Here is a 25,867-nt window from a genome sequence, read left to right as displayed (position 1 = left end):
CTCTATACACAGACACAAAATTCCAGAGGGAAATAGCGAAAAATCAAGATGAATTAACAAACTATTTTAACCATATTTAATCTGAAGAAGTTTCCAAATTTTCAACTTTTCTTACAACTGTCACAAACAAGATTTACCATTATAAAAATCTTTTTCTTTTTTTTTAAATTTAGCTTCCTAATTTCTCAGTTCTTGCATCTGTCAGTACTAGTTTAACTAAGATACCAGATTAGGCAACATATTCTGAATTACTTCTAGATAAAAATGATCTAGGACCACCTAGACACTTTGGATTAAATGTATTTATAAATGCAGTTCACAACCTCTTCACAGTTCACAACCTCTTCACAGTTCACAAGCTTAATCCAAAACCTGAGAATTTATGTAAGTAAAAGAAAACCTAAAGACAATTTGTACTTCTCCATCTATCAGAGGTAGATCCCTAAAAGCCTCTAATATCTTAAAGAGATTGCCACTGGAGCTTTTTATCAGTAAAGCAAATATTTGGTTTGCAGCTGTGTCATGACCATTGAGTAGCCTCAGTTCCTCCTGCTCAGTCATTTCAGCTTACGCTTTCTGCCCAATCCTCTGGTTGTCCTCCTCTGTCTTGGCAACACCCCAACATCCGGCAATCTCAAAATGTGGCAGCACCAACAGAATTTTTTTTTTTACCTGGTTATTACTGAAAATAAAACAACAGACCAGTCCCAAATTGCCCCTTGGGATCTTCTAATTAGGAAATTCTCTCTAACCAGGCAATCTCTCCCATAAACACAACTCACTGCCCTTTCCCCATTAACCAGTTCCTTACACAGATTGGGTTTCTTACACTAACCCCCATCCAAACTAAATTATAATGTCTTATGCAGAGTGCTTTAAAGGCCTTGCTGAAATAGGAATAGTTTGATCTCCTGCATTTCTTTGCCTACAGAATAAGATATCTTATCAAAAAAGATATTCAGGTAACTCTGGTAGTAACCATTTTTGGGAAACTGTTGCATTTTAACTCAAAACATTTGGCCATCAATTATTCTGGCCCAGCCTCTATTTCTGCTTCCTTCCCCCAGCCTCCTCCCCTCTATGGTTCAGACTGACATTAAAATATCCCAAAACTAGTGGACACAAGTACCAAACCTTGAGCAACAGATGCTGCTTATAATGAAATACCTTCCACTGTACCTACCAGAGCAAGGTCATTCATTTTTCTCAGTTAAAGGAATATTTGGACTGACAAGTAGTGCTATAATTTGATTAGATACTGAGGAAAGCAGTTCACAAAATGGCCATTCTGGCATTTCTAACTGATCTTAGATAACTATCTAAAACTCTGCTTTGACAACTTTTTGACAGACTTTAAAAAAATGGGCGGGGGAGGGGGTGGTGGTGGTGTTTGTGTTACGCTCCTCAACTTCCAGACGACCCAAGTGAAACGCGGAGAGAGTGTGCCAGGTCCTGCATGCCTACCTCATGTGAGTATAGATGTGAACATAGATGCAGGAAAATTAATCCCAGCAGCGAACATGGATTTGTTTCCCAAGTAGAAAGGAATTCACAGCTTCGAATGAATGAATGAACAAAATTAAATAATAATAAAAAATAATCCTCGTGGCAAAAATAAATAATTTTATGAAACAAACAGATGGAATTGTAAGGAGGAAAAAAACCCTCTCCTTTTAAGTTTTAAAGCCAAAATTGCTTCTGTTGTCTTTGATCTGATTTAAGTTGCACTAAAGGTCAACGAACATTGGAACAAGTATTGCTAAATACTGTACTCAATGGATAAAAAGAAACATGAAAGTTTGGCCTTATTGTACATAACACATCACACAATGATCTCACCAAAGTTACCAGCTGGGGAGTTGCAAACCACATTTACCAAATAAGGCAAAATGCTTCGTGCCTGAAATCCTTTCCCAGTTACCTCACCCGGCGTTTGCTCGCGTTTCTACAATAATTGCAGGGGTCATTTTTTTAAACTCAGATGGAGTAAATCAACAGGCTATCCAGTGCAAAGCTGGGTTCGTGGAGTCTCTGGAGAGAGCTCAGCTTTATTTAAACTGAGTGTGTACAGAAAAGGAAGAACTGAAATATGTGCAATAAAAACAGAAGAGCGAGTAGTATAAATTGAGAAGAGCAAGTGATGTGGATTTGTGTATTGCTGGTTTGATTACAAACACTCATGTTTTATGGGGAATGTGTCCCAAATTTGTTGGGTACCTTCAGGTTTTTGAAGTGCTTGTGAACAACTGGTCTTCTATGTTATTCTTGCGACGTTCCAAAAACACTTGAACTTTGCCCTCTGGGTTTATGCTGTCCTTGTATTTGAAATATAGCTTTGTAACATGAACAGGACATATTTTATCCGCCATATTCCCTTTGATTTCTGTGATCATATTTTTTGCCTAAACTTGAAATAACTTTGAAGAATAATATATTCTCACTCTCTATATTAAACACAACAATAAGATAGTCCTACATAGTTAATCGTGGTAGTAAAAATCTGGTGAAGTTACTTTTTATTAAAATAAAATGGTGATTGTCATAGTGAAAACTGTCATTAATTTATAACATTTTCTCCTTTTTTTTCTATTTTCTGCATCTGTGTGGTGGGGTGGGGGTGGGGGATTGCTTGCTTTTACCTCCAGATGAATTTTATCTGGTGTTTTCAAAAAGAAAGAAAAAAGCCCAGTAAGCACTTTTAAGCATGCTCTCTCATTATCTTCCCCTCATCAAAATTTGACAGTAGTGCCTAATATAATTTCCTATTGTGTATATTGGTAACACAACTATCTAATTATTTTTTTCCTCCAAAAAATTTGGAAACACAGCTTAACGGGGCACTAAAATAAATAATTTCAAAGTTCAATTAGAAGAGAGAGAATCCAACACTCACCACTGCTTACAAAATACGCTCTCACAACATAAGGCTGATCACAAAGCCCAGCTGCCTGCATCTTTAGTTACTGCCAAAACTGCCAATGCAAAAGGCATAACAATTAACCTCGTGCTTCTATACATAATCTCTAAAAATGTTGGTCCATATGACGTTATGATGGCAATTAATTGTAAATTCACAGCTCTAGAAATATATAATATGACATAACTATCAGCTATCCTGTGGAGTCTGCATCATCTCAGTCTGTCTTTGCAGAGGAACACATACACAGAAATGTTTGGGGTTTTCTTGGTGGGAGAGAGATGATCAAGAAACAGGAGCAAGTTTGGGTTTGATACGAATACAATTCTACACACTGTTGCAAATTAATACTAGGGGCAAAACCAGCTCAAACCTGATATTTCAGAGCAAAAAGTAACAGTTGATACATCGTCCATACAGCTGACGTGTTTAGAGAAGACCTCAAATAGAAAGTGATGTTCTCAGTGTCCCGTGAAACTTGCTGCTGAAATCCAAGCAACAAGAAAGCATCTATGTTTTCTGTTTGGCTGCCAGTTCAGATGACCTCAGAGGAGTTCAAAGAGCCAAATCTCTCTTCCAACCTTGATTAACTGCAGATAAATAACTAGCAAGCTCAACTCATCCTGTATTTATAAGAGTTCGCAAATGTTCAACGATTGATCCCAGTGAAGAGAAGTGGAGGTAAAAGATCTGACCACGTTTCTCCATTTTACTAACAATGAGTTTCAGAAAGACCAAATTTCTACTCTATTTCATACTGGTCTCATTATTCCTAGATCACACGCTTCTATTTTGTAATTACTAGAAAAACAGTATTAAATGTAATTAATCTCTCACTTCTTTGTGTTGATTCCGTTCAGTTAAAGGCCAACGGTAATTGCTTCTGCTGATAAAAATCAATTCAGAGGTGAATGTTTGTATTGCAATCTGGGTTATGCAGGCAGTCTGAATCTCTCATTTTTGAGCTTGACAGTTGAACTCCATGAGCAGTGCAAGAAAAGATGAGTTTATTTGACATTTTATAAAACAATGAGCTGGGAGAGCTCTCTATCTGGTATCAATGTGTCAAACCTGGACTGCCCAAAACACACATAGCGCTGCATAATAAAGTGCATAGGACACTGGAATAAGAGTTAGCTGAGCCAGGCTCTCTCCTGAACTCATTCGGTACACTGTTGTGTGACTGCAGACAAGTCAAAACAATCACTGTTTCCACAAATTACATAAGATGGGCAAATGCCCATATTTCATCTGGAAGGGATATGGAAAAGAAACCAGCCATTCCGATACACCGAACAGAGAGGGCTCAACCTGTCCTCTAGTGCCCTGCCTTTAATGTTTAATACTTGCTGATTCAAAAAACAAAGTAGTCATTCTCAATTAGATCATTAAATATGTGTTGACATCTTATGAGTGATATATTCAAAGGAGACATGAATGTCTTACACAATTCTGCAGAGAGCCCTGTGAACCGCCTGTGGATCGTCTCTCTGATGTACCAGGACAGTCAATAGTATGGCAGGTGAGGCTTTCAAACAGGGCTCTCTGCAGAGAAGAATGATATCCCTTAAGCTATAGGAATATGAAATGAAATGGTAACACAAAGAACTGAACAACACAACTAAAACCTACTGAAAACTAAAAATAATTTTGTACTGGGATTAAATTCTGATTTGCGCAACATGGTAAATAAACTCCCAGCCCTGCATCTCACAGCAGCATAGGGGTGGGACAAGAGAAGAATGCAGTTGTACACAAAAACATATCAAGTAAGAGGGTAAAGAACATCCATTTCAGAGAAATCTGACCTCAAGTTCACAGTAAAAATCTTTCTCAAACATTTACTTAGTTCCTGTGCGGAAGCAGTCTCATCTGTTTGCTGCACATTCACAATAGCAGTACAAAAAGCATAAACCTTCGGTCTCTCTTTCCAATAGCTCTGTTCTTCTGAGGCCGTTTGAGCACAGCACAAGTACAACCTCAGCTACGACATCAGAGAGAGGTATTTTTTTTTGTAGCCATTTAACCTTACAAATGGAAAATTTCCCAGAAAGTTTTATGAGCGCTAATACAAGATGCAAAATGCTTCAGAACTAGTGTATTTATGTAGACTGAAGGAACTGTTACTAACCATACCTCTAATTGACTACTGCAGCCTTTATGCATCTCTCTGAGATGGTGATTAAAGCAGTCACTGATAACCACTTAAGACTCCAGAATCAGACTGAAAATAGCTCTTCTAGATTAACAGTTTGTTCCGACATCTTTTTCCCCAATATATCTGATTTCCTGGGTTGACTACTGAACCCTGGTACAGACAACCTGCACTGTTTCTCTCACACAGATGTAAAACTTAACACCAAAGAACTGACAAATCACCAACTGCAGCACTTCCACCACAGGAAAATCTCTGGGCAATATGAAGATGAATACCCTGGCAAAATGAATATGAATCACCGCACTGCATCAGCATCAGTCGTGTAAAGTGGAGAGGGGAAGCAGAGACGGAAAGAGAGTATGCCTAAAGCACACCGACTTCTTTTGGTCTGCATGCAATAGTCACTTGAGGCCAATGCACCCATCGCAGCTCTTTGAACCCTCTGTGTGATCCTGGGTTAACCCAAGATGCAACTTAACGTAAATGCAGCCATCAGAAGATGAACACAACTCCAGATGGTAAGAATGTGCAACAGTAGCAAAAGCTGTACCGTATGCATATAATAGTCTGTTAACTCCATTTCTAAATCATCTCCTTCTCTGAAGCAAATTCAGTATAATTTACTAACACTTTAATGAGGATGGCATCAAGTATGTTTGAATACAAAATAGTTGTTTTCAGTCCAGCCTTCAAAACACTCTGATAAACTGAAATAAACATGAAATGGAAAAGAACTGTTTCCACAGCCACTTACTTTTGCTGCTCCTATTTGCTCTTTACGAAACTTCTCCAGCGGTGCTATTAGCACATCATTAGCATTCTGGATCTGCAAAGTTAAACATAAAGCATATCTTTTTAATACAGAGTATTTGCAGAAAGTGGAGTCATTGTAACTCTGCCAATGTACAAGACTGAAAAATTCACATCCGTAACATTCTGGTTAGAGCATACGGGTAGGTGTCAAATAATTATGTCTTCTTTACATAAAACATACAACACACATGTTCACTAGTCTATTATGGAACATTTCCATGAATAACTAAAGCAATTGTAATGAATGATGTAGTAAATTTATCTGCAATATATAGAAGGGTTTTCTGGTATTTTACTTCCATTTCTTGCATCTTGCCTAAAACCAGAATAGAAACCGAAAACTTCCAGGAACATGTTTTGGCAGAACAGAGAAGACAAACATAGTACTGACAGCACTGCCTAAAAAAGCCTGTGTTTAAAGAATCCAAATCCTTGACAGCTGAATCTTTTCGGCTATCTCTTTGGATTATATACCTAATTATACTGAACAGAGGAGAGTAAGGCAGAGAACTCTAAAAAGAAAAGTGGACAATTTACAAAATACTCTAAATTGGATTCCTTAACTTTTCCAGTTTTTAAACTAATTTAAGATGTCCTGCAGCTATTTTTATCACTTTAACTTAAACCAGGGTTCCTAATGAATCACAGTTTTCCCCTCATGGCCTCTGTTTATTTAGCGTAAATCCAGTCCTGGGAACCCCTCTCTGAAGACCATTCCCAGCAGTGACCACCCGAAGTGGTCCCTAGTCATTTGGGATGGAAACACACATGCAGCAGAATACAAACACCAGCCATGCCATCGTGTCACTCACCAGAAAAGGCAGCAGGATTTCACCATGTGCCTTTTAGGGACAGGCAAAATAACCAACTAAATTGACTTACTGCAGAAAAATCAGAAGAAACTAAAAATTTCCAACACATCAGAAATAAAGCATAATAAAACACATCATGTGTTATTCTGTTACACTAACTACAGGCAAAATTTTATGTTTTCTGCATGAATAGCTTTTTTCTTCTTACCAGTCCAGTCTTTACCATACTCATCACATTCCACATTTGGACTTATGGCAGATCCGGAGGTCTGGGCAAAGCTAACATGTACCTAAGCCAAATGCGAATGAATACAGCTCTTGTGACTCTTCCATAACAATAATTGATAAGTTACATTGTCAGTTGAGCACAAATACTTCCCAAAAGGCTGTAATAATAAACGCATAGAATAAATCCATTGAAACACAAACACATTTTCTTTCCTCCTAAACCTAACATTACAATTCGAAAGACCACAGAACCACCACATCTCTCAATAGGGCAAAGTTTCAGGAAAAGTTGAGGCTCTCTTTGACATCCTGATGTAACAAAGTCCAAGATAGCAAAGGCAATACTTGGCATACTCGATGATGCAGTGATCAAAATGTACTACATTTGAAAATAAAAGTCAGGCACAGAGGATGGGGAGGAGTGTTTTCACTGAATTTGCTGCATTCAACATCTTCCATCAGTTCGACTGGAACAGACTAAAAAGCTACATTATTCTCTAAGTGGACGTTTCCCAAATATATATACATTTTTAGGCAATGTCTAGCAATCCAACTGAGATTCAACACTTTATATATGGTAAAGTGCATACACTTAACAAAAGATAACCTCTATCCCAAGGATCACTAAGTAAGGCAGATTAAAATTAACAGGGGTGCAAAACTGTTAAACGGCTTGCCCACAACCAGTCAGAATTGCAGTGCATACACCTGGAAGCAGCAGCTGGAAGTTTTGATAGCTTACAGAGCATGCACATGGCTTTTGGCACTACAGAAATCAGAAAGGCTTGCTGGAGTCACTGGTACAGAAGTGTGGAGTTATCTTTTCTTTCTTTTTCATGTACAAAAGTAAGTTATCCCTCTGCCCTTTAGATTCATTTCTACATACAGCAACGATATATTAAATACCTCACAGTTAAATTAAAAGAGACATTCATATTATTGAAGTAGTTACTAATAGCAGTAATCGCTGCTAGTCCTGTTGCTAGTCATTGCCAGTCGAACTAACTCCACGTGGAGCTGAACACGGCTCTTCCCTTCACTCAATGCTATCACGTTCAGGCAGCTTCCACGCCACACCAGGAAACCTCATTTCATGTACTGCCCTCTTGACAGCCTTAAAGTGACTGAAACACAACTACTACTGGTCTCACCCAATGCTGCTGCAAAGCAAAGGAAATATCTTGGGGAAAAAAGAATCCTGCTTCAAACACTGTGGAAGAACATATTCGCAGGAAGCACACGGCACTGAGAGGAGTCATCTGGGAAGTAAGTGGCTTTGCTGGGCTGAAGCGCAATGTTATTCACTCCCACAGTTACACATGCAACTAGGAATGGACACTGGGTATCGCAAGGCTAATTAAAAGGTGTCACGCACTTCATCTAGACAGGGTCTGCGCCTCTGAAGAGAGTGGATGAGCCACATCAACAGAACATGCTGCAAGTTCATCCCTGGGCTGAAAGCTTTTACTGACAAGAGCCCTGATGTGGCAATTCACCTCCCAGCAAAATTAGGAGCTAGGCAAGTAAGTAATGGGCTTTGGCTGTGGGAAGGGAGAACACGCCAGCAAAGTACCAGAGAGAATCCCAACAGATGCATTTCAACAGACGGTATTACAAGATGCAGAATGCTCCGCTGTGAAAAGACCCGTTGATTTTCACCAGGTTGTACCCAGCTTTTGGAAACTTGAAGATACAGAGAAAGAAGAATTTTTGCCTTAGATATGCATTTATTAATTTTGTTTCATTGTCTATTCCTATCACTGCAATTACTTTGCACTCAGTTTCCTTGTTAAGGGTTACAAATTGTCATACACACACACAAAGTAGGAATTTAATCCTCCCACAACCATTTCTATAGAAATCTGATTGCTTTAGTACTCTGAGTTGTTCACTGTGTGGTCCTAATAGAGTAACTTTCTTGCTGCCAAGATGATTATCCCTCTCCTACTCAGTTATTGGGCTACGTTGAAATCACAGACACTTGGAACAGGCAAACAATGTCAAAAAGACTGTAACAGTTTCTGTAAATAGCAACCTCAGAAATTCACGGGGTGTTTAAAATACAGATCTTACCCTTAAAAGCTTATTCAGATTAGTCACACCTTTAGAGAAGTTATACTTTCTTGATCCACTGGTTATTGAACGCTACACAGTTCCAGCTCCCAGCATGGCTAATATGTGTCAGTCAATCAAATGATGTGATTGTTTCTCTTGTTTGGCGAAAGGAATTATGTAGTTTTAACTTAGAGTCAGTTTATCAGTCTTTTTTTAACTAAGATGTCAGACAAGTATTAGGCAGACATAACAGGAACATATTACTTGGACAATTGAGAGAGCTATAGTAAATAAGTAAACTACAGATTTTTCTAAACTAAAAAACTTAAATCAGCTTTTTAGGTTTGGTATGTATAACTCTCTCTATTTAGCATTACTGATAAAAAAAAATAAATAAAAACTACCACCAAAATCACACTGAATTTGTAAAAAATATTTGAAAAAGAAACATTTAAAAAAATTGAACACACTTTTTCTAAGCCAGCTTTGACAACTTATGAGGTCATTCTCTGTTTTGCACCACTGTAGATCAAGTTAACGACAGACTAGTAATACCATAGGTTGGACACTTTCATGTACAATGTGTAATGCAACATTCAGCTTCTTAGCAAAAATGTAGTGCTGTCTCAAGTGGTCTTAATACACTGACACAAGGGGATGCTTACAAGTCACATGCCAATCAAGGCTGGGAGTAGTTATATATGGCTGAAGAAATTATTTTCTGCTCGGTTTTTTCAAGTGAACATTATTTTTTAATTTTCTACATCACATAGCTTATTATTAAAAATAAATTACTTTAGTGTCATACCTGAAATTACTATTTCTTGAAATAGTCAAAAAATGTCACAGGAGAATATACACAAAGGCTGCCGGTAGCACAGAAAAGGCCAGTCTCCTTATAGCTCCTCATGAAACATTGGATGAAAAAACACTCCACTGAAGAACAACCTAGAGGAGGAATCTAACTTCAGATGTTAGGTCTCATGAAGAAGTTTTTCTTTTCTACTGATTACTGAGCAAGCAGAAGAAAAATCGTCCATCTTTGGATAAAGTCAGTTTTCACAAACATTCCTGCCTCAGATTCTACCATCAACTTTTTAAACCTAAACATTTTTATTCTAAAAAGTACACATTGATATGAGGTGTATATATACACAGAAAAAAGTATGGTATATACACACAATATTTAAAACTTAACATTGCGATTAATTTCAGTTTTTGTGTATCTTGACGTTGTAATTACTTGGTAGGAGTCTTGGTAAATAAAGGCTTCCTGATACAGTTTTCCCCCAGAACATCTATTTATAGGTGAGTGGATAAACTAGATTTGAAAGCTTTATCTTTCCAAGTATTTGCCATCAGATTCTGTCCTGGTTTTTTTCCACGTTCGGAAGTATTTACTATTCCAGAAATACTGATTTTCGGAGATGAAGTAAGATAGGAGTTTTGTTGGAAGCATCCATATTTCAGAGACAAAAGACCTACAGAAAGAATGGTCTGTCTTTTTATGTCTGTGTCCTCTAATGATTCTATAGTACTCTAATGCTTGGATATTAACTCCTGTTCTGCTCCCATCAATGCCTCTTTCTATTTCCAGGCTATGAAAAATTGACAAAGTTAGAGACAAGTACAGATGCTGTATCACTTCTGCATGAACCAGGAGGAGATCCTGAACTTCCCCTTCATCTGGGAAGTGATAACCTTTTAGGTTAATCTGAAAAGGAACTGGTGGTATACCCAGTTCTTGGAGTGACGCCGAGACAGAGGCAAGTTACTAGAAAGCACACAACCTCATTTATGGAGAACTAAATTTGATCTTGAGAAGTAGACTGTTGGTGAGACCTTAAGATCTGAGACAGTTTAGTATACTTCTAATGGAATTTTGACAATCCCATATCCTGACCAAAACCAGATTCTCCTACAAAGCTTGAACCTTTCTGGTACAGAAAAACTTAAGGTGGGGACTGTAGGAGAGAGTGATCCTAACACCTAACTCCACTTCCACTGTCTGTTTTGCTTCACCTCCGCCCATGCAGGGCTCCTTTGCTGGAGGCACTGGCTCGCCACTCCTGCGCTCAGACAGCCTTCATTCTTCCCCTCCGCCCATGCAGCTCTCCTCCTTCAGGACTCTCTGAATTCCCTGCAAGCAGGAGACCTCCAACTCTATAGTTTATTCCCCTGATATATTCAAATCCCACAACAATTAGCCAAGCATTCAGTCTGACCTGCTGCCCTTCCTGTGACCTGATGCTTAACCACGGTGACACTGCAGGAATTTAAAAGGAAAGAAACGAAAAAAAAATTCTGAGGCGCGTGCTGTTGGACCAGTGACTGAAGGAGAAAGGAAAATAAAGATCTAAAAGCTATTTTTCAAATCAGAGGTTCAGTTCTGTTAAAGCCTTCAAGTTAAAGCAAGCTATTGCAGAAATTTATATTATTGTGCATATTGCAAGACAGCGCATCTTCCACACACATGAAGGTAACGATACTGCTCTTTAATGCAGAGACCCCGCACATTTTTCATAGTTTTTTCACTTATTTTTGTGAAAAACACCGGTCTCCTCTTGCAGACAGAGTAAGACCCTTCACAGAATTAATAGCCTACCAATGTGGTGTTAATTTTAGCTCTGCTTTTTCCTGCACCAGTCTCCAGTACAGGCAAGCTACAGGGCAAATTAGGTAGAGAGTATCACACCAACTGTAACTGAGACTAGTACTAACACGAAGAAATGGCATTCTCAAGTGGAGAAGGAAAAGAAACATTTCATCATTCTTGAAGGCACGATGACCACGAGGACTGTCCTTGTACCATTTTTTGTGCTGATGGAACAAAGAAAAGCCAAGGGCCTCGCTGAGGGAAGCCAATTTAAGGATTACTCCCAGGACTGCACTTGAAGGGGAAAAAGAAATAAAAATAAATAAATAGAATCAAAGAAGAAACAGCCCCACTCATTGCTAAGCACAGTATAAAAACAAGCAAACCTTGCAGACAGTACTGTGACTATCTTTGTGATCACTAACCAGATGGGGCCTTGTCTCATAAGCTGGGGAAAATATCAAATACCTGGAGGTCCTCTTGGGCACTCTCTCCCATTTGGTAGTTTCCTTTGTTCCTCCCAAGTATTAGGCAAGGAAGAAAACGTTACAGTTTACAATCAGTACATTTTGTGAGCTCATTGGCAGGAATGAGTGAGTACATGTCATTTTAGAAATCCTCCATCATACTATCTTCTTTTTTTGCCTTTTTTTAAACTATACACTATCCTATTAAGCACAGCGTGTAATCAAAAAGAATTAAGCTTCAAATATTTTCATTACATCAGTACATAAATCATTAATAAAGTGTTTATATAAACGACATTTCATTTCCTTTTACACCCAACAGTCATGAAGTTGAGGGCTATGTTTTCCGGGCTGTTTCCACATGCTCCTAAACGAGGTGAAGATGACCTCTGTTCTCTCAGATGAGGGTACCACATAGCAAGTACCTATCAAATACAGCCCACCCACTCCCAAACATCTTGCCTTCTTTGTGGTATCTCCATCTCTATGGCAAACTACAACATTTATGGTACTTCAGCACTCAAAGATCCCAAGGTCCAGTACGACCTTTCATAAAAACAGTAACTTGATTCTCTTTGAAGGAAAGGAGGCACCAATATCCTCTGTGTGTGCAACGACTGTGGAGCAGAAGCTCCTTTCTTCTTCCCAGAAGATCCTGGACCTTTGAGACCACTCTGTACTAACACGGGTTAACCTTCTTTGGGGCCAAGTAACAAGAGAGAAATACGAACTCTAAGGACTGGCATTAAGAGACTAGAGAAAGAAAAAAGAGTGGTTTTGATTTCAAATAACAGCTCCCCTACGAAATCTGGGAACTTCAGGTGTCCCCTAATGAACCAGACCATGCAGTGCCGACAGCAAGATCTGACAGAGGACATTATCATCTCAGTAACAATACCAGTACAAAGAGTCTGAAGAACTTACGAGGCAATTAACTCAGTCACTCAATATTAGATATCCACTTGATACAGCACATGAGCTTCCCTTCCCGTTGAGGTAGAAATAAGCACACAATTCCTGTGATCCATTTGGATACCCTTCAGTCAAGAAGCATCACATCATGAAATTGCCACGTTCTCCATAATCAAACTCAAGTTTGCTATTTTGCTTCCACAAAGGTAATTCTGAGTAGATGTATAAAGCCTAAATACATTATTTAGATGTTTTCAAAAGAAAGCAAAAGAATGCCTGGGCCACTGGGCCTGACGTCTGCTCTTGCTCAGGGATATTACAAACCCATTTAAAGTTTTAGGGGATAATTCAAAGAAATCTGGGACTGGGCAGAAGAGTCACTTCTCATTCAGCAGAAAGCAGCTAGATTCAACAGAGACAGCATAAACATTCTAGACGTGACATTATTCACTTAAGGCTACTGTCCAGTTAACTTTGCAGTCTAACGTTACACTCACAAAGGTATACGGCACTCCTAATATGTAACCGAACAGCTGAACTACAAATGCATTCATACTCCTGGTGATGAAGAATAAATTACCAAAGTAATACAACCAATGAAACAGTGTAACAAATTACTTGCTTGGGGCTAATGAAGGAACATGTCAGTTAAATTTTATTATATTTGGTAATATGGAATACGGCTTGTTCTTAGGCACAAAATGAAATAATATTTTTATACCTCTTGATTTCCTTTTATTTAATTAATTTCTAGCACAGTTATGACAGATATCACCAACTGATATACGTGTGCAGTGCTGAAACAGGTACATTCAAAACTGCTCATCTGATCTAGGCTATTTTGCCTGCCGAAATCCAAAACTTGCCACTGCATATCACGTCTCTTTAAGATGGGACTTCATTCAGTCTCAGAAATAAGCATTCTGCCATACATCACAGAGTCCCGTGGCAGCAAGCTACCTCTACTACTCATGCTTTCTGTCATTAATGGGTATTAAGACCCCAAATTCATCGGTTGACTCTGGAACATGGCAGGTAACTGGTGTCTAACAGAGACAGGGCTCCTCCAGGGAGCCCACTGAAGCCGAGCACGGAAACCAACAGAAAAACAGATCTTCAGAAATCAGAAGCTCCCACCACCTGACCCTATTCACTTAACGCTGCTCCAGAAACATCTGAACATCATTATGTTACCTAATGGCAAGGTCTTACAGAAGTTCAGGACAAGTTCCCAACAGAACAAATATTTAACAGAACTATACAGGAAGTAACAGTCTTATAAATGACTTCAAACATCTTATGATTATTTTTCTTAATGACTTGTTCATCTCTTCGTGAACCACAACCATAACAGATAATACTTAATGACTGCAAGACTGGACGTTGATTTTAGACATTGCTCAGTGAACGACAAGACACATAGGGAAGGAAAAAAAGGCAGTTAGATGAGAATAATTGTACCACGAAGTTACGGCAGGCAGTTTCACATGCATCTCAACAGTGCTTGTTTTGCATAATGAGGCAGATTATTTCTGGCTGAACTTATCATTGCAGGCAAAAAAGACTAAAGTTAGCCACAAAATTTCCATATATTAAAAGTTTTTAAAGATGGAAAAACGGTGTTTGGCATATCTAGATAGTATATTATCTACACGTTCATTTAATACTTCTTTTGAATGCTATTTCCCTTTAACTATCTTGTTCACTCAATGCATTCATTGCCTGTGATGTCTCTGGAGGGAAAAGCTAAATATTCATTCCATCTGTTTTAAATTCCACATTTGAGAATTTGCAGTAAGCTTAAAACGTCTTTGTTGCCTTATAAATATTTAAAGAGAAAATATCGTTACGTTTAAACTCCCAGAATTGTTGTTATTTTACAGTAGTTAAGTTTAAATGTTTGTACGCTAATCTGTTTTGGTCATAAACACAAGCTTCTTGGGCATTGTCAAATCACTAATACTTCAAGCACAACTTTAAACAGCACCAAGAAGATGCTACTCAATTCCCACTGTTCCTATGTGGAATAGAAATCGCATTTATTATAATCACCTTTGACTAAATGGTGTGGTCTGACAAACCAAATTTACCGTTAAAGACATTTTAATAGCTGATGCTCAAACTGTCCTGCTGGGTTGGAAAGCACAGCACATACATATTATCAGTCACTCCAACTAGCAGTAAAGTCAGAGGCTACAAATCTGCCACATACCCAGTGAAAAAACTGCTTCTGACAACACGTAGTGGCAATGAGATGTCTAATAGGTTTTATGGACAGCCTTAAAAATTATTTACACCATATAATAGAATGCCGTCTGCGTAGAGAAAGCAGACTTCTTCCTGGAGGAATATTACATACCTCTTAAGCATTGCGAACTGCTGAAGTAAAATTGCTACAAACACCTTTGTGTTAATTCTATTTTACATCTTCAAGATGCACAAACCAAAGCCCTAAGAAAATGGATTACTGAAAACAGTCAAGTTCCATCATATATGTACACATATATGTATAAAGTCAGATATTCTTATTTTCTCATAATTGTTTATTGTTCTGCAAATCTCAAAAGACTGCTAGATTTAATTTTCTTTTTTGATAGTTGAATGAAGAGGTAGGTTGAATACCCCAAATATTTTACCCAAATAAGGTCAAATCGTATCTTTTCCTGCTACCAACATATTCAATAGTATTTTATAAACTCAAGAGTACAAAAGGAAAACCATGTGATGCTAACCTTTAAAAATGTACTTAAGTTTTTACTACAGACTTTTAAAATATATTTACTCTTTTATAAAACTACTATACCAAAAATTTACACTTAAAACATCTTTTAAAATAAAAGATTACATAACAAAATGTACACTTTTAGCTATTATCACCTACAAATAATCCAAATACAAATGAAAATAGCCTTCAAGAAAGGCAACACAATACATTTTACAAGATAAATGAGGAAATGGAGAAATGAAAACCAGCAGTTGATAAGTATTCTAAGAAATAAAAATGAGATTGTACTAGTAATATATAATAGTCTTAAGAAACTGAATGCCAGAGATTGGTATCAAGACAAAAAAATCCAGCTGAATTACTGACGGGCTTGTCTGGTTTTATGACTGTTAATAAACACACAGTAGTTATATGTGTTAAACTGAAGGAAATCAAATCTTAGACTTGAAAATGTCACAGAGTGAGCACGTAACTTCCTCTCCCACTCACAGCGTACGAACTGGCAAAGGAGTCCTGTGTTTGTTGAAACATTAGCTACTCCCCAGAAGAAACATCTGTGTACAAAAGGGGCCCAAAAAAATTCAGATAAGTTATGCTTTATAATGTAGTTGAAGTGGTAGGGGAAAAAATTCCAAAATTAGTATCACATGAAAATAATTCATTTTCAAATTTAACTTCTTCCTTATATCTTCATTTGTTTCTCCCCTTCCTCCTTGGTAGCCTGAATAAAATAATAATTAAAAAATTGCACAACTCTTCTTGTCTGTCAAGCCTCTATTCCAAATGTCAAACACTATCCCAAGTATTACAAGTACTGAATAAAGATGTAAACACTGGCATGTTGTTAATTAGGCTTCATGAGGAAATTAGGATGCAAAGAATGGTATCAAGGGAATTGCCCAAACATGGGTTTTAACAATGCTGTTACTGCCCTCCCACAGTAACTTTTAACAAAATCGACTTCATTCCTCTCACAGTGCGCCTTGCCAAGAAACAGATTTGAATAAAGGGCCCTCATTAGCAATAAAAGTTTGGAGGGCGGAAGTGCTGCTTGAACTTTGCATTGCTGAAGTACATGCAAGGAAAAGCACCTTCCTGAACTACTAACAGTGGCTGCGTTAAGCCAGTCCCAGCCTGTCCATCCTCCTGTGTCACGTGTCACCTGCTGCTCCCGTGGTCTTATACAGCAGCAGCAGAATAAACTTGTAGCATCCACGTACTGATACAAAAGCTCAGGATATCAGCCTTCTTTACAGTTGTGGAGCTCGCAGTGGCCATTCGGACCTTCTCAGCTCCTATCTAGGCTCTGTAATAGGCTCTGGGAGATGCCATGAGAAGGCTGATAGAATTTTGCAGAGTATTAATGCCCAAACCTTTTTTACCTGCTCCTTGTTAGCCTCAGAGCAAAACCTAAGGCATTGGTGATTCCTGAGTGTAGTGGATACAGACAGGAAAGTATCTAAGAGTTATTCAGGGTTCCTCATAAATCTCGCTGCTGGTATCCAGAGGCCTACTACCCTAGTGGTAGCATAAAATATTTATGTTTTACTACTGATAGCACCACTGAACTCATCTGAAAACCAAGCATGTCATACCTACTTCAAGCAACTTATAGATCAACAGAATTGTAAACTAAGTTCCTGTAACACTACCTTTATTAAGCCATCTTTAATTCAGGTTCTCAGGACGAAGTTGTACCTATAATAGGGCACCTAGATCCATTTTATGAAATTTCCGTTACTGCGAAGCTCTAAAAATAGAGTTTTAAACATATAGGACAATCTACAAACCTGTCTCCGTGAGTCGGTAATCTTCAACAGCCAGAGGGTTCATCCACCATGGACCGCCCTTCTTGCAACTAATGTAGCTGCTGTTGCGTGCTAAAGGCCAAAAGCAGAACTCAAGATCCCTGACATTAAAAAGTAATACTGAACCTAGGACTCATGATGAAATTATAACAACGCGTGCATGAGGAGTGCGTACAGAGGGACTCGTGATCACTCCTTCAGCTCAGCTACAAAGAGTTAACGACAGGAATCTGAAGGGCAAGATGTTTACATCTGTCTCTGATTAATGGGAAGGAGGAACTCCAATACTGTTACATGTAACTCACAGAAGGGAAGAGAAGGTTTGAAAGCAGTTCTTGGCCAACAGGAAGGTAAAATACATTCATGGTCAGACTCTAAGATGCGTTGATCCAGTAGAAAACTCTTACATGAACACGTTTAAGAAAATTCCTGTATTAGGTACAAGAATAATAATAAAAGTCCTACGAAGCATTGGAGTGTCTCGTCTTCAGTGTGCTCAGAAATGAAAAACCAAATAGCATGAACTGGTTCTTCTTCACTTACTTTCTTGATGTGGGGTGTTAAATAGACTACTTTACTGTAACAAAGTGTTAACTACTACTGAACACATTTTCCCAGACAGGCAGTGAAGGACTCTGCAGTGCTGGGCACGCTTATGCCCACAGACTTCCCCCACAGAGCAGGAGCCGTGAGTGGACACTGCGAAGAGCCTGGTTGCGTAAGAACACCTGCACGCTACAGGCACTGGTCATTGTAAAGTAAAATTCAAATGTAGAAAGCACTGTACATTATACGGTTTCCCCCCTCCCAATATTTTTAATTTATGTGAAAAATATTCACACCTTAATCCTACAGGAGTATTAAATAGATTAACAGAAGCTAATGGCCAGTAAGTTAAAATGGAAAGGGGAAAAACACAACTGACTTACACATCGTAATTGACTGTAAATACCCACTAGAGGATAATATATTGGGACAAGTTTGCTGCACACATCTGAGACTCACATTTTTGTGTCTCCTGTGCCTTCATTCATGTCTTTTCAGAATATGCTAGTGATGTTCTTCCACGAAAAATCCTTTCACATAAAAAGACCATGCATGCCACCTACTCCTCCATTGCACAAGGACACATTTCAAAGAACTTCTGAGTCCTCCGAGTCCCATATTCCTGCTTTCCCTTCAGCGGACAAGAGCTCAGTGGGGATTTTGTAGCTACTGTCACTTACAACGTGAGCTGGAAAACTCCCTTCTACCCCTCTCTCTTAGTCTCTCCTGTCTCCTACTCTTGCTGCTTAGTTGTGTCAGCAGAATTACTTTCCACACAGATGGGACCATTTCATAAAGTGTTAAAGAATGCACTTAACTGTTTCTGATATATGAAGAATTACAAAGATGACTGAAGCTGGTATGCTTCATAACTAAAACAGCTACACCCTTTTCCTCCTACTGGTTTTCACCAAAATTACCGGTTTCTGCCTCTGAACAAATTGTGTTCTTCAAAAGTACCAACCCTGTACCCAGAGGTGAATGACAGAAGACAACAACTTCAACACAGCACTTTGGACGCTTGTAACTAGAGAAATCCTTTGCTGTGTGTATTCCATCAACGCTATCTAGGCACTATTTATATCACATGAGGAAAAAGAACTACCTGATGTTAAAGAAAAAAAGATTCCCACAAAACCAAACCAAACCAAAAAAACCCAGTTTGCTTTTTGTCTCTTTTTTCTTTAGCAAACAGACATAAATCAGCAATGGATATGCTCATGGTAGGTAGCTAATCATCTGGTAAGAGATGCCATTCTTTTCATGGCGTATATTTCATGGATTGTAACTCAGTGAAAACTGTAAAAGATAAAGTAATCTCAAGCACAACCACAATGAAGGAAAAACAGTTCAGTTGTGTACTTACAAGTTTGGATATTTATCTTTTTATCACTGCCATTAATACAAACAGTGCATGTCTCTTGACTAGGCTGAGAGTTCAAATCGTAATGAAAGCAAAAGAGAACTTGAGAATGTCATTGCAGATAGGCAGCAGAAGAAAACTTTTCTGGTTTTCCCTCCCTTTATGGCTTTCCAAACAAACAAAAAAAAAATCCTCAGCTTGAATGTTTACATTACATATTATCAAGGGGGAAATGGCTACATAAACACAGGAAACGGCATAATTGGAGCACAGAACTAATTAAGAAAAAATAGAACCAGAATTCAAGTATACCTATGCTTCACAACTTTATTAATGGTAAATTATTCTACCAAGTACTTTGGTAAATGTAGGTAATTCACTATGTTACAACTATCTTTCACTTCTTAAACATTTATCACAAGTAATTTTTTTTTTGCCAAGAAGAAGAAGTAAACACAACAAAACCAAACCTTCTTGTGCTGGGGAAGGGGAGCGGGGGGGAATCTTCAATTTAAGAAGCGAAGGAATCTCTCTTGTGGTAGAGAGTTTATGTGGCTTTTTTCCATTACTTTTTAAAAAATTCAACGCATCAACAGTTACAGCAATTATCTGATTAAGATAAATCTTAGCAAATACGCAACAAGATTTACTTTACAAAGTCCCTATTTTAAAACCTTCCCAGACACTTTCACTCTGTCTGTTAGACCTACTTAAGAGCCATCCCAAATCAGCTCCGTATGTTTATTACTTTGTCTCTTTGCTTTTCCAAATCCTGATCCGTAAATTTTGCAGCCAGGCCTCTTCCCCTCACTCTGCAGATGTCAACAAAACTTCTCCAGAGTGGAGTGAATGCATCCCGAAGAGGCCTCCTTGTGAGGTCTGTTACAATGTAAAGGGAAAGTTGGAAATCAATAAAAGAATAAATAAACACTTAACCAAGCAAAGGAAGAACTTTCTGACTTACTAGAAAAAGTAAAAACAATGTTTTTTAATTAGCACACATTATCCCTTAAGGGATGTTGAGCTCTCAAACTCACCACAGCATTTATTTTAAAAAGCTTTATCTGTCAGAATTCCTGAAACTGACTTTAAATACGCTTTCCTCAAAAAAACAGAGAGCCAGAATGTGGGTGCCTTCTTCCTAAGCAGAAGCTGGAGACATTAAGGCAGATAGACAAGCTGGTTTTTAGTGACAGACTTCTAAAAGAGTGCCTGAATGTCACCAGCAACTTCCAAGTACAAAATAAAAACTAACATCCAAAAATTTTAACTGAAACAAACAAAAAACCCAAAATGAAAGTTTAACAGTGAAGGATAAAAATATGTTGGCAGAAATGTTTACTAGAGCTGCAATTTTATTTTAAATTTTTCAAATTGCCAGAAATGGTTATATTTGACTTAGTGGTTCCCTTCGTTTATTTTCTTTAAAAAAAAAAAACCAAAAAAAAACCCGACAAACAAAAACCAGCCAGCTACAGAACTCTCCATAAAAATTTAGGCTCCTAAATACTAAAATGAATCTATTCAGAGCCTCATACAAAACGGTCTTGGGGAAAATCTCATGGCTAATGAAGTTACTCTTAAAATCAACTGGAAAAGCAGATATTCATTACAGGTTGTCCAACTTGTGACTGTTTCCCCTTTTCCCCATTTCTTGAAAAAGAGAGAGTGGAAGTCTTCTTGAGAAATACACAATATTCTTAGCCCATTGTCATGATGGGCATCTTTGAAATAAGTTACTAAACAATACTTAACACCAACCTGATTAACCATGGTTCAGGCTAAGAAGGATGCATGGTCACTGAGTAATACAAAACACTTACTCTGTTTCTACATTACGTTTTCCAACACTTGGCTCAGTGTCAGTTAGTGCCTTAGACACTTCTATTTTCCTTGGCAAAGTATTCCACAATGTAGCTCATCCTGAGGAAGTTTTCCTGACATTCAGCCTAAATTCTCTCCCAATTTCTTCCTGTCAGATGATTCCTTCTTAGCTAGATGATGTAAGCAGCATACACATTTCCCACACAAAGGAACAAAAGTTCTGCTAATAACATACAAATGGAGAAGTTAAAATTCCCTTTTTTCAGGTAGTCATGCAGAAAAGATGCAAACGATACCATGTGAAAAAACACTGTATCAGATCCTGAGGTCATTCCTTCATCAGCTCATTGCTTTTTACAGGTTCTGAAAATGCCAAAGTAATAGTATCAGAATAAACACACAAACACAGAAGCAGATAAAGGTATGCATACATTATCGATACATATGCTTAGGCATCTACAATCTTTTGAACAATTATTCAAACTCTGTCAATGTTTACAGTAGGATTTAATCTAGAAAAATAAATACACTGCATATTTTTTTAATATACATATAAAAAAATGTCAGCTTGTTATAAACCTGAGTCAAAATGTAGAAAGATGTTTTCTGCTTTTAAACTGCTGCCAACATTAAAGTATTAATACATTTCTGCTACTGTGATTTGTTTCGCTTATCAGAACACGAAAAAGGCTTGTAAACAATGTATGAACTACTTACAACTACAAAAATACTCTTGACGTACTACTAATAGTTTGTGTAAGTTACAGGCCATGTAAATGCGCAGATATTTGTCATGACTGTCATTTGAATATAAATATTACCAACCATCAAAACTTCATTACTAGTATATGTAGACCCAGAAAACCTATTTAATAATTATGGTAGGGAAAACAGTATTATATTTTAGGTGCTACTAACCCCATCAGTTTTATAAGCCGATTTGGAAATCGGACCTTCCAAATTACAGTAGGTAGTGTAATCACATTTTCACAGCTTTGAAGAGACACCATATTCCCAGGATTAATGGTCCAGTAACAGCTTTTGCCATTTTTAGGATACTGCACTAGATTAATCTTTGCTGAAATTTTCTTCTATCTTCAGCTTGGTTGCAAATGTAACTTTTGCTACCACGTTAAAGACAATAACAACTGTATCCTTTAATTATTAAAAAAACAATAAATCTGGAAACTCTGTTCCATTTGATGATAGTCATTATCATAACAAGTATTTTTCTTGGTTTGTCATTTTGGGAACAGACACCTTGGAAACAAATATCTGATTGCAGGCCCATTAATTACTAGCAGGTCTCCCTTAATGGAAGTCCTCACCAGGATCACATAGAAAGTTACTAATAGTGCTGCTGAAAATGAAAAATGGGTGCACCTGAATGTATATTGGGTAAACACATGCCAATCCACAGACACTCCAGAGCTCAGATGTCAGAAGTGGCTTCCGTCTTTAGAAATGGTCTGAATAAATATCCAAAGTGCTTTATGTGAAATCTGTGCTGGTTACTCCATCTAGTTGAAGGTGTCCCGGCTCATTGCAGGGGGGTTGGACTAGATGACCTTTAAAGGTCCCTTCCAACCCAAACTATTCTATCAGTCTACAGATTGACTCCCAAACATGGTGAGGTAACAAACTTTACAAGGTGACAAAGAAAGGCTCATACACAACTGAGCACAAAGCAAAGCTACGTGGGTCTATGGACTCATCAACCACCACATTGTTTTTCCCCCTTTGCCTTCTTATTTATTTTGCAACTCCCATTCATTGAGCCCTATTTCAAATTAAAAGTGATAGCTTTACAGGCAAGGTGAACAGTTCAGACCGTAAGTGGTCCTAACTACCGATCTACCTACTCACTTCTTTGGCAGCCCACGCGATCATTTCTGTGTGAGGTAAAAATGTTTTATCAGTGGCTAAGTGGTGGCTATTGGAACTAAGCGACTAAGCAGGCAGCAGTTTATTAGCAGCCATGTAATACTGCCTGCTGCTCGTAGTGAGGCTGAGAACTGATTACACAGCCAGGGTTGTGCTGTTGGTCCAGCTGTCCCTGAAGTCACTACTTGTGACCAATCTGTGCTACCTTCCAGTAAGAAAGTGAATTTTCATCTTCACAGACATTGCAGGTCTCCACGGGTCAATTCTGGTAACTGCAAAAATGGGGTTAATAGATACTAACCTCTACTATCACTATTAGGAATCACTTTGCATTATACTGCGCAGCTGTTGTCAAATAAAACACTGAGAAAGGCAGTCTGGTAGTTAAATGCTTTGCTTCGGTGCTGGGTCTAGTTCTTGATACAAGAGCCATGGCAGTACTATTCACTATCTCTCCACCACCAAGACTGACCTCCGCCAAAATCATTGTTCAAAAAAAAGAAAAAATTAATTAAAAAAAGGAAAAGGCTGGTGCTGAGGAAACTAGTAATTCTAAGAGATGAATGTAATTGGAAGTTGTATTTTGTTTTAACAACTATTTCATGAATGAACATGTCCAGGCATGAAGCCAAAGTCAGCTGAGCTGTTTGTAATGGTACCATGCCCAGGAACTGTTAACTCCAAGATTCGAAGTATGTATCCTTTCAGGAAACAAAAGCACGTGTATGAACATCTAAGATGTTTTCTGAAGAGATGCAGGTTAACCATTGATTTGACCCATTCAGAGATAAATGAACTTTTATAGGTGCAGGATCCGTAGAAAAATATTTCAATATGTCCACGTTATTGACAGCATTAACTCGCTGTGTGTACAGTGCTCTGGCATCCCAACAGAAATTTAAAGAGTAAATTAGAAATGTGCACTGTAGCTGTTTGGGATACCAAACACAGGAAATGGTCATGATGTTCATTTAAAAAACAGATAGAACGATAAATAAACTAATATGAAAATACAATATATGAAGTTACAGAAAAATTTAATTGATTTCATGCCATGAAATACAATTTTATAGCCACATACGTATGAAGCTTTACTGACAGCTGACACGGTAAGATGTTCAAAGGTTGTTTAAAACTCAAATGATGAATAATTATAATTTAGAAGGTTCTGCCAATTGTCAGTGGAGAAAGTTCAAAATGAGCGTGTTGGAAACAGCACACAAAATTAAGAAAGGGATGAAGGACACGAGGTGACACGTGTCATGACAAAACATTTAGAGCAACAGGGCCAGAAGTAGTATCAGATACAGGTTTCTTAGTCTTTTTTTCTGCTCTCATGCAAATATGACTAACAACATAAATCAATTTAGAAAGCTCTCATTTAGCTTGTAAAAAGATACCAACTAGTGTAAGAGCCAGCTTAGGGGGAAGAGAAAGGTCTAGCATGCTTTGTCTTTAAAGGGAGACTTCTACTGAAGGACAGGTATCCAAAGAAGCAGCTCTCATAATATATTAATCTTTAAGGCTACCAGACTCCCTGGCCCTATCATTCAAACCTTTCCGCAGGACCGTGTGACATGGCTTCCAGATTTCTGCTATAATTTTCTTTTACCACTAGGAAAATAACCTCTGTCCTTGACCACAACCAGTTGTAACAGCAGGGCTGCAACAAACATTGCACCGAGCGCTAGATTTGCAGGCGTTTATTTTGGCGGTTGTGCTAGCTTAATCAGAATTCGCTGATCTTGCATTGCTGTTTCATGCTCTCTGACTCCTTCCTTTGCCCTCTGTTGTTGTGATGCCAACACAGTCTGTGGCAACATGGTTGAAAAATAACCAGTAACAAGTTTTGTTTGTTTTGTTTTGCTTTTTAGCCAGGTCAGTCTTCTGAAGTGGGTACACAATAAACTGGCACTGTTGCCAAAAAACCAGGCAGGACAGTTTCAGTCTCAGTTCAAAGTAAAAGCACTTGCTCGGGGAGAGGCATTTAGAGAAAGTTTGTCAAAGTAATAGTAATATGAGCTTCTACAGACATTTGAAAGGAATAAAAAAAACAATCTAAGTGTTCTGCAAACCTTAGGACAACATCCTAATGAGAACACTTCAAATAAAATATCTTTGTGTGTAACACAGCTATGGGCACATGCAGATTATGCAAGTTCCCCGAGGGAGAATATCAAGCTGCCTTGACTTTAAAAAACATAATTTACTTGCTTGCTTGTGAAAAGGTGTGGTTTGCTTTGGGTTTTTTCAGGTTTTTTCTTTGTTTGTTTGTTGGTGTTTGTTTGTTTTAAATAAAGGCATCTTTGTTTTTACATACCCTTTGGTACACAAAGTGCTGACGTTATCCATTTTAAATCCCATTTCCCAGGATGCTGAATAAGAACAAGAAATACAGGGGTTTCAAACTATTCTGTAGATCAGACTAAATGAAGAAAAATTCAAAAATATGCTGTTCATAGGAATGAAGTACCTTTTCTTATACTACTGGGAGAAGTACAGATAAATTCAGAATCCATTAAAAAAAATAAGGGGTAGACTGTCAGATAACAGCATGTTCTGACATTATTAGAGGCTAGCAATGGGTACAGCACGTACCCTCTGCTACGAGCAACTCCATTCCCTCCCTCTGCAGTCACAAAATAAATGCATAAAACGTTATGGCTGTAAGGTTGGCTGATCCATGAAAACTCCGGTACCTTTAAAATATTCATTTAGAAGTGCAAACATCTTTCTCTTTTCTCTGTCAACAGTCATCT

The 25,867-nt window shown here is 38.0% G+C and overlaps 1 protein-coding gene across 2 annotated transcripts in view; it reads right to left on the bottom strand.

Moving 5' to 3' along the window:
• Positions 1 to 25,867, bottom strand: part of ARHGAP42 (Rho GTPase activating protein 42) — a 171,077-nt gene that overhangs the window by 75,037 nt on the left and 70,173 nt on the right. For both annotated transcript variants that reach the window (XR_010070381.1, XM_063329837.1), the window contains exon 4: positions 5,830 to 5,901. Coding sequence is in view for 1 of the 2 variants with exons in the window: in XM_063329837.1 (XP_063185907.1) it covers positions 5,830 to 5,901 (72 nt within the window). In the remaining variant the exon portion in view is untranslated. The remainder of the gene's footprint in view (positions 1 to 5,829; positions 5,902 to 25,867) is intronic.

This window comes from Chroicocephalus ridibundus, chromosome 1 (genome assembly GCF_963924245.1).
Source record: "Chroicocephalus ridibundus chromosome 1, bChrRid1.1, whole genome shotgun sequence".
Taxonomy (NCBI): Eukaryota; Metazoa; Chordata; class Aves; order Charadriiformes; family Laridae; genus Chroicocephalus; species Chroicocephalus ridibundus.
This window is presented reverse-complemented; position numbering and strand designations above follow the sequence as displayed.